Source organism: Crinia signifera, chromosome 6 (assembly GCF_055691185.1).
Source record: "Crinia signifera chromosome 6, ASM5569118v1, whole genome shotgun sequence".
NCBI lineage: Eukaryota > Metazoa > Chordata > Amphibia > Anura > Myobatrachidae > Crinia > Crinia signifera.
Genome location: NC_139222.1, coordinates 179,287,275 through 179,303,728, shown reverse-complemented (window position 1 = coordinate 179,303,728; position 16,454 = coordinate 179,287,275). Strand labels below are relative to the sequence as shown.

The 16,454-nt window shown below is 41.4% G+C and overlaps 1 protein-coding gene across 2 annotated transcripts; it reads left to right on the top strand.

The window, feature by feature from the left end:
• The first annotated feature begins 65 nt into the window (after positions 1-65).
• Positions 66-15,977, top strand: TMEM220 (transmembrane protein 220). 2 transcript variants are annotated; one of them, XM_083148317.1, is made up of 7 exons: positions 66-314; positions 2,340-2,369; positions 4,106-4,166; positions 5,735-5,858; positions 13,419-13,478; positions 14,088-14,241; positions 15,128-15,977. In XM_083148317.1, the coding sequence occupies exons 1-6, from the start codon at positions 168-170 to the stop codon at positions 14,218-14,220; spliced, it is 555 nt and encodes a 184-aa protein (XP_083004443.1). In that variant the 5' UTR covers positions 66-167; the 3' UTR covers positions 14,221-14,241; positions 15,128-15,977. The 2 variants fall into 2 exon arrangements, with proteins under 2 accessions (XP_083004443.1, XP_083004442.1); XM_083148316.1 differs by lacking the exon at positions 15,128-15,977 and having other exon boundaries at positions 67-314; positions 14,088-14,282.
• Positions 15,978-16,454: the final 477 nt, after the last annotated feature.

The window sequence follows — 16,454 nt, the reverse complement described above, 5'->3', positions numbered from 1 at the left end:
TGTATAGTGGGATGTGCCTGTGACTCTTGGGGGAGGTTTTCTACTAGAACAGGAAGTCTGCCTACAATTGGTTGCAAGGAATAGTGATACAACCTGCATCTAGCAGCAGGACTAGCACTGTATGTGTATTAGCCAATGCAAAACCCAGCTCCGGGAGCTGTGAAAATATGGAGAGAGCAGATGGGAAGCTGAGCTGTGACTCAGAACACAGTGTAAAGCACCACTCTTTCTTATCTGCTGAATATCGGCAAAGATTATGGAGGTTCTGCAATTTTTTAATGTCTCTGTTTTTTGGTCTCGCTGCTTATGTGCAAGTAAGTTTTTTGTGCAGTGGTTGCAGGGAATTGTGTCAGGAGTCAGACAGCAGAGCATGTAACCCTGGGGTAGCCAACCCTAGTCCTCGAGAGCTACCAACAGTGCATGTTTTGCAGGTCTCCTCACAGAATCACAAGTGAGCTAATTAGCTCCATCTGTGGATCTTTTCAAATTTGTCAGTGATTAATGAGTGCAGCTGTGCAGCAGCTAGGTTGTCTGGAAAATGTGAACTGTTGGTAGCTCTCGAGGGCTAGGGTTGGCTACCACTGATAACCTGTGTGTTATTTTATGCTGCATTGGAAATGCAACAATTTACTCTTGATTCATGATTTTATTCACCATCCCTTTTGTAGTTTCTGCTTCAATCAGCTATTTCAGGTCAGGGAATAATAATGAAAACTTTTTACAATGTTACTATGAAAAGATCACTTTAGGAGGGTTAATCACTTAAATCCTCTTTAAAAACAAGTATAAATAAACTTGTTACTTTTAAACTGTGCACAATATGGAGGGCGTGCGTGTAGATACCCTTACTGTGACAAATTCATGCAAATATTCTTTGGGTATGAAAATTGCTTTTCTGTTCGTTACAAGAAGAAGTTTTTGTTTAAAAAAAAAAATGAATAATAAAAATCATATATTTTTTTTTTTTTTATAAATGGATTACAAATCAAAACTTTTAGAAACTGAGATAGGTTATAGCCTAGGGCAGTACTTTATAGGGGCAGAGCTACCTGTGTCCTATCACATATATTTTACTTACTTCAATTAATCTTACTAGTAAAACCCACTTATTTCTTATTAAATCAATTCAGATAATGAGCCAGGTGCTGTTTGAGGCCCTACACTATGTCAATGTTTTCACAAATGAGCGATTATTGGTAGTCTTTGCATGTGATTTACATTTGCAGTGACCGGAAGCTACCATTTTGTGGGAGGTAAATATGCAGGTGGCATCAGGACTGTTTTCAGGGCGTATATCAGCAATCGATTGTGTTCCTGTGCAAAGGAAACATATCTCCCCTGTGTCTGGGTGCCCATAGTCTCACTCAGCGAGGCACCAGACCATGCTGTGAAGCTATAAAGCAGGGGTCTTCAACCTGTGGCTCACTGAGTTGTTTTGAGTGGCCCGCCTGTTGATGCCGTGTAAAAAACAAAAAACGTCTGCGCAAATCCCTTTGCATGTTGGACGCAGCGGAGGTGGATGTGCCGTCTCCGCCCTTTCAGTGAAGACAGCCGCTGCTGCCGCTGCCAGCAACAGCCCTCTGATGGAGCTGCTGTGTTCCCTGAGACCTCTGCAAGGGACACAGTGATTCAGGTTTCTTAGGGAAGGGTGAAGCTGGCAACGTGGTGCTGACTATGGGGGGTGGGCTGGCTGCAATGCTTTTTGCTAACTATGGGGGGGGGGTGAGCTGGCTGCAATGTTGTGCTGAACATGGGGGGGGGGCCTGCAATGCGGGGGGGGGGGGCCTGCAATGCGGTGCTGACTATGAGGGGGGCTACCCCTGGCTGTGTGGAGGGCTGGTAGGCTGTGCAATGTGGTGCTGACTATGGGGGAAATACTGGGGCATTTTGTGAGGGACACTACCGGTGGCATTTTATGAGGGACACTGCTGGGGGCATCATATGTATAAGCAGAAGTATTGGGGGCATTATAGTGCAAGGTGCAATGGGCATCATGGTGTGTGACATAATGTGTAATGGGCATTACGGTGTGTGGCACAATGTGTAATGGGCATTACGGATAAACAGTGTATATTGATTTAAGTATCACCGTCGCTCATCTGCTGGTAATACTAGCAGATGAGCGGCGGCCAGCAGAGATGATGCGGGAGCAAGCAGCACCTCTCACCGCTGCCCCATACACACTGGGTAACTTTCATGCTGGAAGCCGCTCAGACCAGAAAGCTGACCGGCTTTCACACGAAAGTCGCCCAGTGTGTATGGGGCTTTAGACTCATCTATCTGCAAACACCAGACTGTAAAAAAATGTCATACTAAATTAACTTTTTGTTTTTTAACAGATTAATGACCCAGATGCTGAAATATGGATAGTAAGTAGATCTGCAGAAAACTGTATGTTTTTTGTATGTATTTATTATATCTAAATCTGCATATTTAATATTTCTAATGTTTTACTGTTGGATCTAGTCCCATCTGTTATACACAAAATTGTAAGATCACAAAAAAGGTTCCTTATTTGTCATTTTTAGAAATGTGGCAGGGTAATGCTTTGAATGAGCTTCTCACAGCTTTTTGTTCACCCCTTTTACACCGCTTCAAAAACCCGGATCATCGGCGGGTCAGACCCAGGTCAGTGGTGGTGTAAATGGGTCACGCCGTGTCCCTTTACACGGGACTTCTACCCAGGACCTGACCTTGGTAGAACATGGCTAGGACCTGGCTAGGGGGCGGTGGAAACGGGTACGCCGGGTACTGTTTACATCAATGGGGGACGTACAACCTGTTGGAAGGGGGGGGGGGGGGGGGGGCACACAGCCTCCGCTGCTATCTGCTATACTCTGCAGACAGTAGCGGACGGCAGTAGAGGAGGTGAATGGATGCCTGTGTGCGGCATCCATTCACCTCCCGGACGAGGGCTGGGGGCAGCCCAGAAGATTACCTTATAGCTGGGCTTGCCCCCAGTGCAGCAGTCCGGGTCCCGGAGGTGGCGATCAGCGCTTGGAGATAATCATCTCCAAGCGGCGGCTCAGAAACCGCCTGCGCCAGGTTGGGGGGAGCTCTGGTGGCTTAAAGCTGGGTCCAAAAACCTGGGTGCGACCCGGCGTTTTGGTATAAAAGGGATATAAGTAATCACTTTTTTGATTATCCTTTAAATAAAACAGGGATAAATAAAGGGATGTAACTCACATCTGTCTAACACAAGATAAACTGATAAAAGTGGATATATCTAGTAGCTAAAGGTTACAGCGTATTTGTCCTTAGCAGTGCCCCCAAGATGGCTGCCTCACCTGGTAACTTGTGAAGGTGGAATACACAACCCCTGGAAGTTATTACTCCAAATCATAGGTGTGCGCACATTGAGTGTTAGGGGTGCACAGGCACCCCCTAATGCTGTGCCCCACCCTTACGAACACATCTGCCGCTAACAATACCAGCAATACCCTTAACCAAAGACTTTTGCTTTTTAGAACTGTATTCCATTTAAAGAAGCGTCCATCAATCAATTATATGTGTGTTTGCATTGTTAATTGTACTAGACCATTGTCATATCACTAAATACCTGCATCATCCATATATGTTTATGACTGTATTTGCATGTACTGTTACACAGAGTTATTAGAAGATTAAAACTGAAATAGGCAGGAGATTTGGGTGTGGCTGAGAGACTTTTTATATAGTAGCGAGTGCCAATAGATTATGGAAGATTGGCGCTGTTAGACATGCCCAATAGGTGGAGCTATGCACACTCCTTTGACGGTGCACCCCCTAATAAAATGTGCTGCGCACGCCTATGCTCCAAATGCTTACACCAACCCTGTATTATGCTTACTGTGTACTAAAGGCTTTCTTCATATGTCTGTGTGGCTTACAGATTGATGTATTCTATTCTGTACTGTGTGCATAGTTGTTTTTACTTCTGTAAAGCAGTAAAGCACCTTGAGTCCTGTTGGGAAAAGAGTACTACCGTATATAAATAAAATGATGGCATTAGACTGGTAGCTTACATGGAGGGCACATTTACCACACTGTGTTATCATTGTAAAGCCGTGCAGAGCATTCTGGCAATATAGTTAACTGTTATAATAATTTTCTCTTCTTTACATAGGTGATCTATTTGGTTCCAGCCATCCTAATTCTACTGCTTAGTATAAAACCAGATATAACAGGTAAAGTAATCTGGAAGCCTCATTTACTATGTGCATTGAGGTCCTGGTTCCAAGTTAATTTGACAGTTATGGAGTTGAACTTTTTTCTTTTAAGGTTCCGCCCAGCTGAGGCGCACAGTACCAGACATGTGCCGGGCGATGACTGGGAGGCGGGTATTCAGATTCACAAATCTGCCTCGTCTTATGCTTTACTAAGATGGGAGTTCTATTGAAGATGGGAAGTTGCTATGGGCAACCAATCAGATTCCAACTATTATCTTACGAAAGGTGCTAAATGAATAGAATTAGATTCTGATTGGTTGCCCATAGCATAATCCCATCTTCAATATAACTCCCATCTTAGAAAATAAACTCCAATGTGTGTGTTATATTAGAGTCGCGATTGTGTTGCTTAATTGGTTGCAAATTCAGACGCTTAATCGCACATTGGAGGCCAAACTCGGACAGAGAATACACACTTAGCTTGGGGTTTTCACAGGTTTCGCTAATGTGACTGTTGGCTGCAACTGAAAATGCACCAAGGGGTATTCCAGCTTCTGGAGACGCTCATAGTGGGCTTTGTTGCTTGCTCAATCAGCTGATACCCAAATTAGCATGAAGCTGCCGAGCCAATTACAGCAAAAGATGCAGAAGTGATGTAGAGTCAGCCCGTAACTGTGTTTTACAGATCAGTTTGGTGTGTGCTTACTTTGCATTGGTGCATGCATACTTCTGGCACAATATAAGAGGATGTTTATATGTGCAGAAGAAACGACCACTCTTGCGGTCGCATGCAAGGGGATGTGTAATCATACACGTCCCCTTGCATGCAAATGTGGGGATTCACGTGGCAGGCGGGCGTCTGCTCGCGTGTCGTTTGCTCGGGTGTCGTTTACCTATTTGCTAGGCTGCGAACATAAGCAGCTCAGCGAACATGGCTGAATGACATGCGAAGAGGTGGCCAGCAGCAGCGCACTTCCCAGCAGAATGTAGAGTGTGGAGAGCGCCTTTCCTGCCTGGCGCTTCCCTGTTCTGCACACTAGGTGTGTGTGCTAGCAGATGTGCCCACAGTGCAGATGGGCTGTGGGTCAAGCCACCACTGGCACACATCTAGTTATGGCCCTGTTACATGCACTTGTGTTTATTAAGCTTTCCCTTACAGTATATTGCTTGCAGTGCAGCTAAATATACATTCAGAATTCAAGAGCTTTTGCTGAGTGAGCTTTATCTGACATGAAACTTGTTCTGCAAAGTGAAATGTCTGTTCTGCAGTACTATGTACTGCAGTTTGCCTAGTGTGTACTTAATAGAAATGGCCTTCACAAACTCATCCCAAAGTCTGGTGCAAAGTTCCTCTTCTCTGCAAATGGCGCCATTCTGTGGAACTACAGGAAACCTGAACGTAACTGTACAAACTGTTGTGCATTAGTTTGCACTGCACCTTGGACATTACACATTATAACCGACCTCCATTGACAAATGCTATGTTCTGAGACGGCTTGTTATAATGTGTTGGCAAGTTTCGTATTAATAATGCTAGGGAACTGCAAAAATATTTTCTAATATAACTGCTTTATTTACCCACCAAGGTCACATAATTTGGAAAACATTGTCAGATCTCCATTCCGTGGTCTGTTTGATTGGAGCTTGTTATCTCTTCAGTTCACTGTTTATTTACAGCAAAAGTAACTTTTTACATGAAGAAGAAGGCAGGTGAGTGCAATAAACATACAGCGCTGTGTATTGTATGTCACAACCACAGGTTGCAGTGATTTAGGCATAGGCTACCCACGGGTGGTGCACCTACTGCAGTTCTTTGAAACAATGAGTTTAATTTCTAGATGAGGAATGTGTGCAAGGAGAGAGAAATATAACACTTTTTGCATTTATCAAACAATATTTGTGGCTAAATCCCCCAAACACCTGGAAAAGGTTTTTAAGATCCAGAAACAGTTCACAGCGCTAATAAACTAAATGAAAAATCAAAAATAAAATAAAATATAAAAATAAAATAAAAATAAAAATAAAAATAAAAAATAAAAATAAAAAACTTGTGAAAAATTAAGTGAACAAAATCAATGTGCACAAATGTAAGATCAAAGGTACTTCCCTTTCATATGTTTCAATGGGAGGGAGGTAAAGGTATCGGTCCTTTGAAGAAATTCTTATAAAGTGTTAGATCCGTGTGTTTTCTTATTTTTCTAAAAAAAAACATGAAATGAAGAAAATGTACATTGTGTAAACAAATGAAATTCAACACAATAAAAGCATGAATAATAAAGTTCAAAATGTTGGCAGAGGAATTGGTTTTCTCCTGATTTCTAGATTTTTGTCACGAAGTTTACTTCAGGGGCGTACCTCTACTCACTTAGATGTTATATATTCTAATCCCATAAAGGTATCTTTTCCAAAAAACACAATTTTCTGTCAAAAGGGATGAATAAGCGTACCCCCACTCACTGGTTACTCGGTGGGTTAAATCTCATCAGGGTATCTTTTGTGGGGGTTATCCCAAAACTTTATATATCAGATGAATGAGTATATGTTTGGCGTACCCCCACTCACATCCAAGATGGTGGACAAAAGCACATCAAGGTATCTTTTATGTGAATTCAGGATGGAAATCTTAAAGAAGATGGCGTACCACACTCACGGTGTTTTAGACTGGAGCCAGACGCATCAAGGTTTCTTTGTAGTTTCAGAAAAAGGGGATCTTTATTTCCACAGAGAATCTCTCAATGTGGGTGTTGGTGACCCCAGAAAAAACAAAGGAAGAGGCGATGGATAGACTGAAGAATTTTTAATTTATAAAGAGTCCATAATTGGACTAAAAATACGTACAATACATATACATGTATACAAAAAAGGTAAAAACATTTAGATAAAATGAAAATTTAAAAAGAACAAAAATGCAAAAAGGACCAGGTGACCTAAGAGGCAACGCCGGGATATCAACACGTTCACAAATAGATGTTAAAAAGGTCCAGACAGAGTGAAGGGTTAAAGTGTCCAACGTTACCTCTGTTGGTCAGGCAGGTCCAAGATGCACAGAATCCCCTAGTGTCAACGCGTTTCGGCTCCTTTAGAGCCTTTTTCAAGACATGGGGACTAGCAGCAGCTGCTGGGTATTTATGTAGGGCTGGACCAATCGCATGATAGCAGGAACTGGTCACAGGAAGTGATCATCCAACAGTAAAATCGTACATATAATCATTACAAACACTCACTTTAAAATACACATTCAATAAAGTTAAAGATGGAAAGTGCACTCCTGTAATTTTATAAAGAATTATAATGAGGGATAAGGTAAAGAGAACAATGTTTAAATGACCTCCGGAAATTAATGAATAAAAAATGGCCGCCGAATGGAACGCAATGCGTTCCAAAACGGCGTAAATACATATGGCACAGAAAAAAAGATGTTTTTCTTACATCATAGCTAAGGAGCGGTAGCGATGCTGTGAAAGCAGGCGTCAATGCAGTCTGGACTGGAACACCCAATACGCTAGGTGCAGATTTCGCACGCTAGCTGTGGTGTTCCGTCCTGCTGAGATGGCGCTGGGTTATTGCGTCATGGAATAGTGTGAGTGGAACGCATATGCGGTCCACTCACTGTCACTGTCTTTATGTGTGGTAAATATGAGTGTGTGAACTCCATTCAGAAATTCTCTAATGTTAAATGTGTAGAACGCTAAACGGTCCACTGAGGTGGATGTCCTGCATATTAGGGGGCACCAAAAGGAGATTAATTAAAGGACAAAAAGGGGACAAAAAATTAACCAATTCAGGTGTGCAATATCCATCCCGCTTTATATACATCTATAGGCATCAAAGTAGATGCGGAATTTAGATATTACAAAAATAGACATGTACATCATCTTATCAGCAGAAAAAAAAGAAGAAAAGAAAAAACCAGTACATAATTATGTATTGCATACATTATCAGCTTATACACTATACAAACAGTACATGTTTACAGGAATTTTTACATATCAGAAAAAAATGATGTCACATTAAGACGGAACTTTCTTTGGGGTGTTCTTCTAGTCGGGCCATGCCCGCCTGGGACCAGGTGTAAGCAAACCGGCCAGAAGCACCAAAAATGTGGATTCATTGTATATTCTCTCCTACTTAGTTTTTTTCTAAAATAGAAGGAAAAAACGATGTTTTAGCAATATATAGGTACTACAGATAACGACATCCGAAAGACAATATTTTAGCAGTATATAGACACTGCAAATGACGGCATATAAATTACAGTTTAAAGTGGTGAAAAATTTGCAGGAAACAAATTGGAATAGTTTACAAAAACCATTTTAATTCGAAATCTTTGAATTTTCAAGGGACGAGAGGTCCTCCCTCTCGTCCCTTGAAAATTCGCATACGCGAACATCTAAGAAACATAAAAAACGGACTAGAGACTCATGCTTTATCCTCCCACTTTAAACAAGTACATAATAAATCCTGTGAATATATAAAAAATTTCATTGGGATAAAAGCAATACAGGACAATATTAGACAAAATAACTCCTTAAGAATGTTAGCAAAGGAGGAAATGAAATACATATATAATTTAAAAACCCTTATACCGTTAGGACTCAACAAAGATTTCGAATTAAAATGGTTTTTGTAAACTATTCCAATTTGTTTCCTGCAAATTTTTCACCACTTTAAACTGTAATTTATATGCCGTCATTTGCAGTGTCTATATACTGCTAAAATATTGTCTTTCGGATGTCGTTATCTGTAGTACCTATATATTGCTAAAACATCGTTTTTTCCTTCTATTTTAGAAAAAAACTAAGTAGGAGAGAATATACAATGAATCCACATTTTTGGTGCTTCTGGCCGGTTTGCTTACACCTGGTCCCAGGCGGGCATGGCCCGACTAGAAGAACACACCAAAGAAAGTTCCGTCTTAATGTGACATCATTTTTTTCTGATATGTAAAAATTCCTGTAAACATGTACTGTTTGTATAGTGTATAAGCTGATAATGTATGCAATACATAATTATGTACTGGTTTTTTCTTTTCTTCTTTTTTTCTGCTGATAAGATGATGTACATGTCTATTTTTGTAATATCTAAATTCCGCATCTACTTTGATGCCTATAGATGTATATAAAGCGGGATGGATATTGCACACCTGAATTGGTCAATTTTTTGTCCCCTTTTTGTCCTTTAATTAATCTCCTTTTGGTGCCCCCTAATATGCAGGACATCCACCTCAGTGGACCGTTTAGCGTTCTACACATTTAACATTAGAGAATTTCTGAATGGAGTTCACACACTCATATTTACCACACATAAAGACAGCGACAGTGAGTGGACCGCATATGCGTTCCACTCACACTATTCCATGACGCAATAACCCAGCGCCATCTCAGCAGGACGGAACACCACAGCTAGCGTGCGAAATCTGCACCTAGCGTATTGGGTGTTCCAGTCCAGACTGCATTGACGCCTGCTTTCACAGCATCGCTACCGCTCCTTAGCTATGATGTAAGAAAAACATCTTTTTTTCTGTGCCATATGTATTTACGCCGTTTTGGAACGCATTGCGTTCCATTCGGCGGCCATTTTTTATTCATTAATTTCCGGAGGTCATTTAAACATTGTTCTCTTTACCTTATCCCTCATTATAATTCTTTATAAAATTACAGGAGTGCACTTTCCATCTTTAACTTTATTGAATGTGTATTTTAAAATGAGTGTTTGTAATGATTATATGTACGATTTTACTGTTGGATGATCACTTCCTGTGACCAGTTCCTGCTATCATGCGATTGGTCCAGCCCTACATAAATACCCAGCAGCTGCTGCTAGTCCCCATGTCTTGAAAAAGGCTCTAAAGGAGCCGAAACGCGTTGACACTAGGGGATTCTGTGCATCTTGGACCTGCCTGACCAACAGAGGTAACGTTGGACACTTTAACCCTTCACTCTGTCTGGACCTTTTTAACATCTATTTGTGAACGTGTTGATATCCCGGCGTTGCCTCTTAGGTCACCTGGTCCTTTTTGCATTTTTGTTCTTTTTAAATTTTCATTTTATCTAAATGTTTTTACCTTTTTTGTATACATGTATATGTATTGTACGTATTTTTAGTCCAATTATGGACTCTTTATAAATTAAAAATTCTTCAGTCTATCCATCGCCTCTTCCTTTGTTTTTTCTGGGGTCACCAACACCCACATTGAGAGATTCTCTGTGGAAATAAAGATCCCCTTTTTCTGAAACTACAAAGAAACCTTGATGCGTCTGGCTCCAGTCTAAAACACCGTGAGTGTGGTACGCCATCTTCTTTAAGATTTCCATCCTGAATTCACATAAAAGATACCTTGATGTGCTTTTGTCCACCATCTTGGATGTGAGTGGGGGTACGCCAAACATATACTCATTCATCTGATATATAAAGTTTTGGGATAACCCCCACAAAAGATACCCTGATGAGATTTAACCCACCGAGTAACCAGTGAGTGGGGGTACGCTTATTCATCCCTTTTGACAGAAAATTGTGTTTTTTGGAAAAGATACCTTTATGGGATTAGAATATATAACATCTAAGTGAGTAGAGGTACGCCCCTGAAGTAAACTTCGTGACAAAAATCTAGAAATCAGGAGAAAACCAATTCCTCTGCCAACATTTTGAACTTTATTATTCATGCTTTTATTGTGTTGAATTTCATTTGTTTACACAATGTACATTTTCTTCATTTCATGTTTTTTTTGAGAAAAATAAGAAAACACACGGATCTAACACTTTATAAGAATTTCTTCAAAGGACCGATACCTTTACCTCCCTCCCATTGAAACATATGAAAGGGAAGTACCTTTGATCTTACATTTGTGCACATTGATTTTGTTCACTTAATTTTTCACAAGTTTTTTATTTTTATTTTTTATTTTTATTTTTATTTTTATTTTATTTTTATATTTTATTTTATTTTTGATTTTTCATTTAGTTTATTAGCGCTGTGAACTGTTTCTGGATCTTAAAAACCTTTTCCATTTGTAAACAACTTCAGGACCTTTTGGTGTAGGTCCTATCAAGCTCCAGAGACTATTTATAGCTGCTTTTAGCGCAAAACTTCAGTCACACACAAAATTTGTTTCCCCCAAACACCTGTTATAGGCTAAAATATTAAGTATCACCCTGATGTACCAAAGAGCCTAGCGAGCAGGTTAACGTCTCCACGGCGAATGCACGCTATGCTGCAAGCTCATTTGATGGTTGCTCCCCATTGAATGATTTATCCTCTCTTTACAGCAGAAAGTAGCCCAGGACTTACTTTTAGGCTGCGCGGTTTTCTCTGAATTGTGATGCCATCCGCCTGCTCTGAGCAGGCAGGGGAACATCTTCACAGGGGCCTGCCTAGCATTTCTGTGTGCACACCCATGAAATGCCAGATGTCCACCCCGGAACGCCCCCTACCTGTCGATCAGGCAACAAGCACCTTGGTGAAAGAAAATGTTGCCAAAGGCACTTGCTGCAGGGGGTCTGCACATGCGCATTAGCGCCTATCCGCAGACCCCCACCCCCGGTCGAATTCGCTACTCAATGAGCAGGTCTGAATTGGGCCCCATAGTTCTATCCAAATGAAGAGGGTCTTGAACACACAAAGCAGATGATGTAATGCAGGCATGTCCAACGTTGGACCTCCAGATGTTTTGAAACTACACATCCCAGCATGCTTTGCAATAGTTTTAGCATTCTCTAATAGCAAAACTGTGGCAAAGCATGCTGGGATGTGTAGTTTCACAACATCTGGAGGGCCAACATTGGACATGCCTGATGTAATGTGTTTATATTGTTCTCGGCTGCATAACTACAAAATATGCACACACACCCCTGCTGGAAAATTTTAAGCAGCACCCCCCCCCCCCCCAACCCCACTCATCACCCACTTCACCCATGCCCCAGTAAATTTTACCATCACTCACCCATCCGCTTGTCCCCACAAGTTCTACGGGACCTGCAAATCTACTTCCCGGCTCTCTTCTTGCTGCTAATAAAAAATATCTCCAACAAAATGGCTGCCTAATAGCAGACCGCCTCCTATAGCATCCTCAAAACCGGTCTGCTGTATGGAAACTGACATTTTGTTAGGGCTATTTTTCATTAGCAGCAGGAGGAGGAGCGCCGGGAGTCAGGACTGCAGGCAGGCAGCAGCGGTTCAGCAATAGCCCCGCAGACCCCCGGCACCCACATTTACTCAGCACCTCCCTGCCACGGCAGGGTCTGCAGGGCTATTGTTACGCCACTGATTGTTCTCAATAACCTGACATAGAAATGATATACCCCAAAAGAGACATTAAGGTATCACAATGAGATTATAAAACAGGCTTTGAACAACCTGTCATATTTGTCTGGTTAACAATATGTTCAAAGAATAATTACTATAATAATTACTATAATAATCTAGAATATTTAAAATTTCTGAAAAAGCAAGATATTTAATTTATAAATATACTGTACAAATCACAATACACATGGACAATAACAAAAGTAGAAGAAGCATACACTTTAGACTGAGGCAGATTATTTTTTAGCTTTATACAATCTATTGTTTGTAAAATCATCCCACGTCTCCTCCCACCCCACACTGAGGTGTGCACACCTATCCCATTCCTTCTCCCCACCGTCATTGTGTACATTTACCCCATGTCTCCCTTCCACCCCACGATATAGTATGTACACCTATCCCAATCTTCCCAGCCAACATTGTGTACATTTATTCCATGTCCCTCATCCAGTATATAGTGTGTATAAATCTTCCAAGTAGCCCATCCCGCCACTTCCTTTAGTCTGTGTATTTACCCAATGCAACTTAATCTATAGTATGTTCATCACAAGTCCCCAACCCTTAAAGGTCCTACGGTGTATATGGTTATCACGTTTCATCCCACCTCTCCTTTGGTGTGTACACTTATACCCCTTTCAGACATATGGCAAAATCCCGTGATTTTTCACGTGCATGCGCACAATCCCAAGACTAGCGTATGTCTGAAAGGCTCTACCAGGGATTTTAGTCCTCTAAAATCCCGGGTCCTGCGCACCTGCAATGGACCTAGGATTTTTAAAAACCCGGGTTTGAACCGGGTCTAAAATCCCGGGTAGTATGTCTGAAAGGGGTATGACTTAAATTCTCCTTGACTATAGTGTGCCAATTTATCCAAGGACCCCATCCTCTCTCATGTATATTTCATTCCAACTCTGATGAGTTTGTGATTTCCCAATGGATTTAAAGGTCACAGAATTTCTCTCTTCTAGGGAGCTATCTGGATTAGTGATCATTGCATTGTGGATCTTTCTTTGCCGGAATTCTGGAAAGTAAGTCTCTGTTTACCACACAACAGAAAAATAAATCTGAATATCTGACCAGGAGATACATGCCTATGATTTATGACTTCTAGTACCGACCAGTACTATGACTGCATATTATGGTTTTCTATTATTTGCTGACTCCCTGTAACACTTTGGGCCTGATTCAGAGCTGATTGCTGCTGTGCAAATTTACAGGGGACTACGATCAGATAGTTACCAGCCAAACATTGAGAAATCGCACCCTGTGCAAGTCTATGAATGACTTGCTAATGGTTCGTTGAGCTGCAACGATTAGCCTTCTGGTGGTTGGCTAATGGCGGCGGATGGCGATTTCTATCGCCAGAAGCAGCTCTGAGAACTGCTCCATCTGTACCACCCACAAACGGCGACTTCTTGTCAATCAAACTGCAGTCATTTCATAATCTATCTACTTGTGAATTGGCGCAACAGCGATCCCCTAACTACGGACTTTAAGTTTCATATACAATCTTGACTCTATTGCTATCCCATGATTTCCAGTATCTATTTGTAATGCTCCATGATTCCATTTCTATATTTTCAGTAACTGATTGGTCATATACTGTATTTTTATACTTTTAATCTTATTTCTTGCAGAGGAACAGTTGGTGTCTTCAGATTGTTTGTAGCTGTTTCCATATCAATTTTCCCATTTTTAGGATGGCTTTATATCTACATCAACAAGGAAATGAGAACATCGTGGCCACAACACTGCAAAACTGTCATCTGAGCTCATAGTTACTCATCTGAGGTGTTTTATATTATTCGAACACTACAACTGAATTTGCGGCATGTAACTGTGTTGTGATTGGGTGCATGTATTTCAATCAGTAGAGGTCATCGTGGGCTGCGCCTCAATTATGTGAAAAAGAACAGCTGTTGTAGGACAATGGCCCCTATTATGGTTCACTCGCAAAGGCAAATTCTTTCTTAAATGGACAAAACGATGGGCACTTGGGGGGGGCAGATGTAACATGTTCAAGCCTTGTACAGTATTAAGCCTTAAAGTGCTGACCTTGCACAAAGTAAACAATGAGTCTGTTGGGTGGGTGCCTGCAGCAGTCAATTGGGCTGATGGTTGCCCTTTTTATAAACCATTTAAAGTTTATTCAATTCTGTGGTGTGCAGATTTATTTTCTCCTCCATTGGAGAAATACGCTGCATATATGGGATCTAGCACCCACTGCAAATGTAAGTGGTGTGCGGTTTTTCTCTTGTCATTTGTGTATGTGTGTGTGTATATATATATATATATATATAATTACACCCAGTCAGGTACACATTCGAAAAGGGTGACGTGGACATGCCCCCTTAACCCATGGGCACGCCCTGTTTACCATTGGACACGCCCCTTTAAACAATGTGTACCGATTTCTAGCTTTTATAGGTTGGAGGGTATGCCTTTGACCCATAAAAACACTCTATCCTGTGTACACACTGCATGATGTTGGTGATTTGTTATTCCAATACTGCATATTGTCCCATCATCATGCAAGTATTGTACCCAGCCTGTCATTTATCTAATACAGTCTGTCATTATAGAAGCTGATTGGTTGATCTGGGCAACGTATCTGCTTTATGTCTCTCCAGGTCTTAATACATCTCCTCTCTGGTCTTTTTTTGCTATAATTGTATAGGGAATTGAAAAGTCAACAGGAGTTGAAATCTCAAGCAAAGGGTTATTATACCTCTCTGGATCATGGATGAAGCCCCATGATAATAAGATCATGAGGCCTGTGTATCGTATGTATATATAATCTTTCGCACTGCCCCCCATTTTAGACAGAGCTGCAGCACCCACAATTTTCTGTGGAGACTGCGAATCTATTCGATTTACCAAGCTCTAAAATTAGAAAAAGTTTGTCATTGCCAGTGACAAAGATTACTGGGAGAGGACCCCTTTAGCGGCTGCGTATTCTTTAGACTGCTCATGTGCAGAAGTCTTAGTCGATGAGTGAAGAGACCCCATTTGGGGTCTCTGTCCCTGTGGGTGTGTATTGATACACTTGGGCGCTGTGTAATTTCTTATTGTAGCAATTATATATGCCCCGTATTGTTAATGATTTGAAAAGTGCAATATGTTAACATTTTATGTGGCTTGCTCCTCTTTAGAGCGACAGTAAAATCTTTTATAAAAAACAAACAAATGGACTTTGCTTCGTAATCAATACCATTGTTATTTTACTTTTTCAGTGTTTGTTTTTGCATTGCATGCCCCAGATATATTAATGTCAAATACAATATCTGCCCAAGAGGCCTTTTCATTACACAGACCAACTAAAAACAACAACAAAATAAAAATCAAATTGTGTTTCGGGTGATCTGAAATGAAAATGAAAGCATTTATTTTTTTCGGTACTTATGTAGTAACTGGGCTGCCGATTTTGAAATCGGGTCCATCGCATCGCACCCGACCAAATCGCATGCGATGCGATGCGATGGACCCGATTTTTCCATAGGATTCAATGTTAAAATGGACTGAGTCCATTTTAACATGGAATTCAATGGGAAAAAGGGGTCCTTTTCATACCCCTACTATCCAAGTGGGCATGGAGTTGGATATAAACCTGTGGCGAGCGTAGCGAGCCACCGAGCCCGAAGCGTGGCGAGCGTAGCGAGCCCCGCGAGGGGACACAGAATACCGTCCCCTCGCGGGGCTCGCTTCGCTCGCCACGCTTCGGGCTCGGTGGCTCGCTACGCTCGCCACAGGTTTATATCCAACTCCATGCCCACTTGGATAGTAGGGGTATGAAAAGGACCCCTTTTTCCCATTGAATTCCATGTTAAAATGGACTCAGTCCATTTTAACATTGAATCCTATGGAAAAATCGGGGCATCGCATCGCATCGCATCTGATTGTATGCCTTAACTTAAGGCATACAATCAAAAAATCGGCAGCCCAGATACTACATAAGTACCTTTTTTTCAAATTGACTCTAGCATATGCAGCGGGGGTGGGGGGTA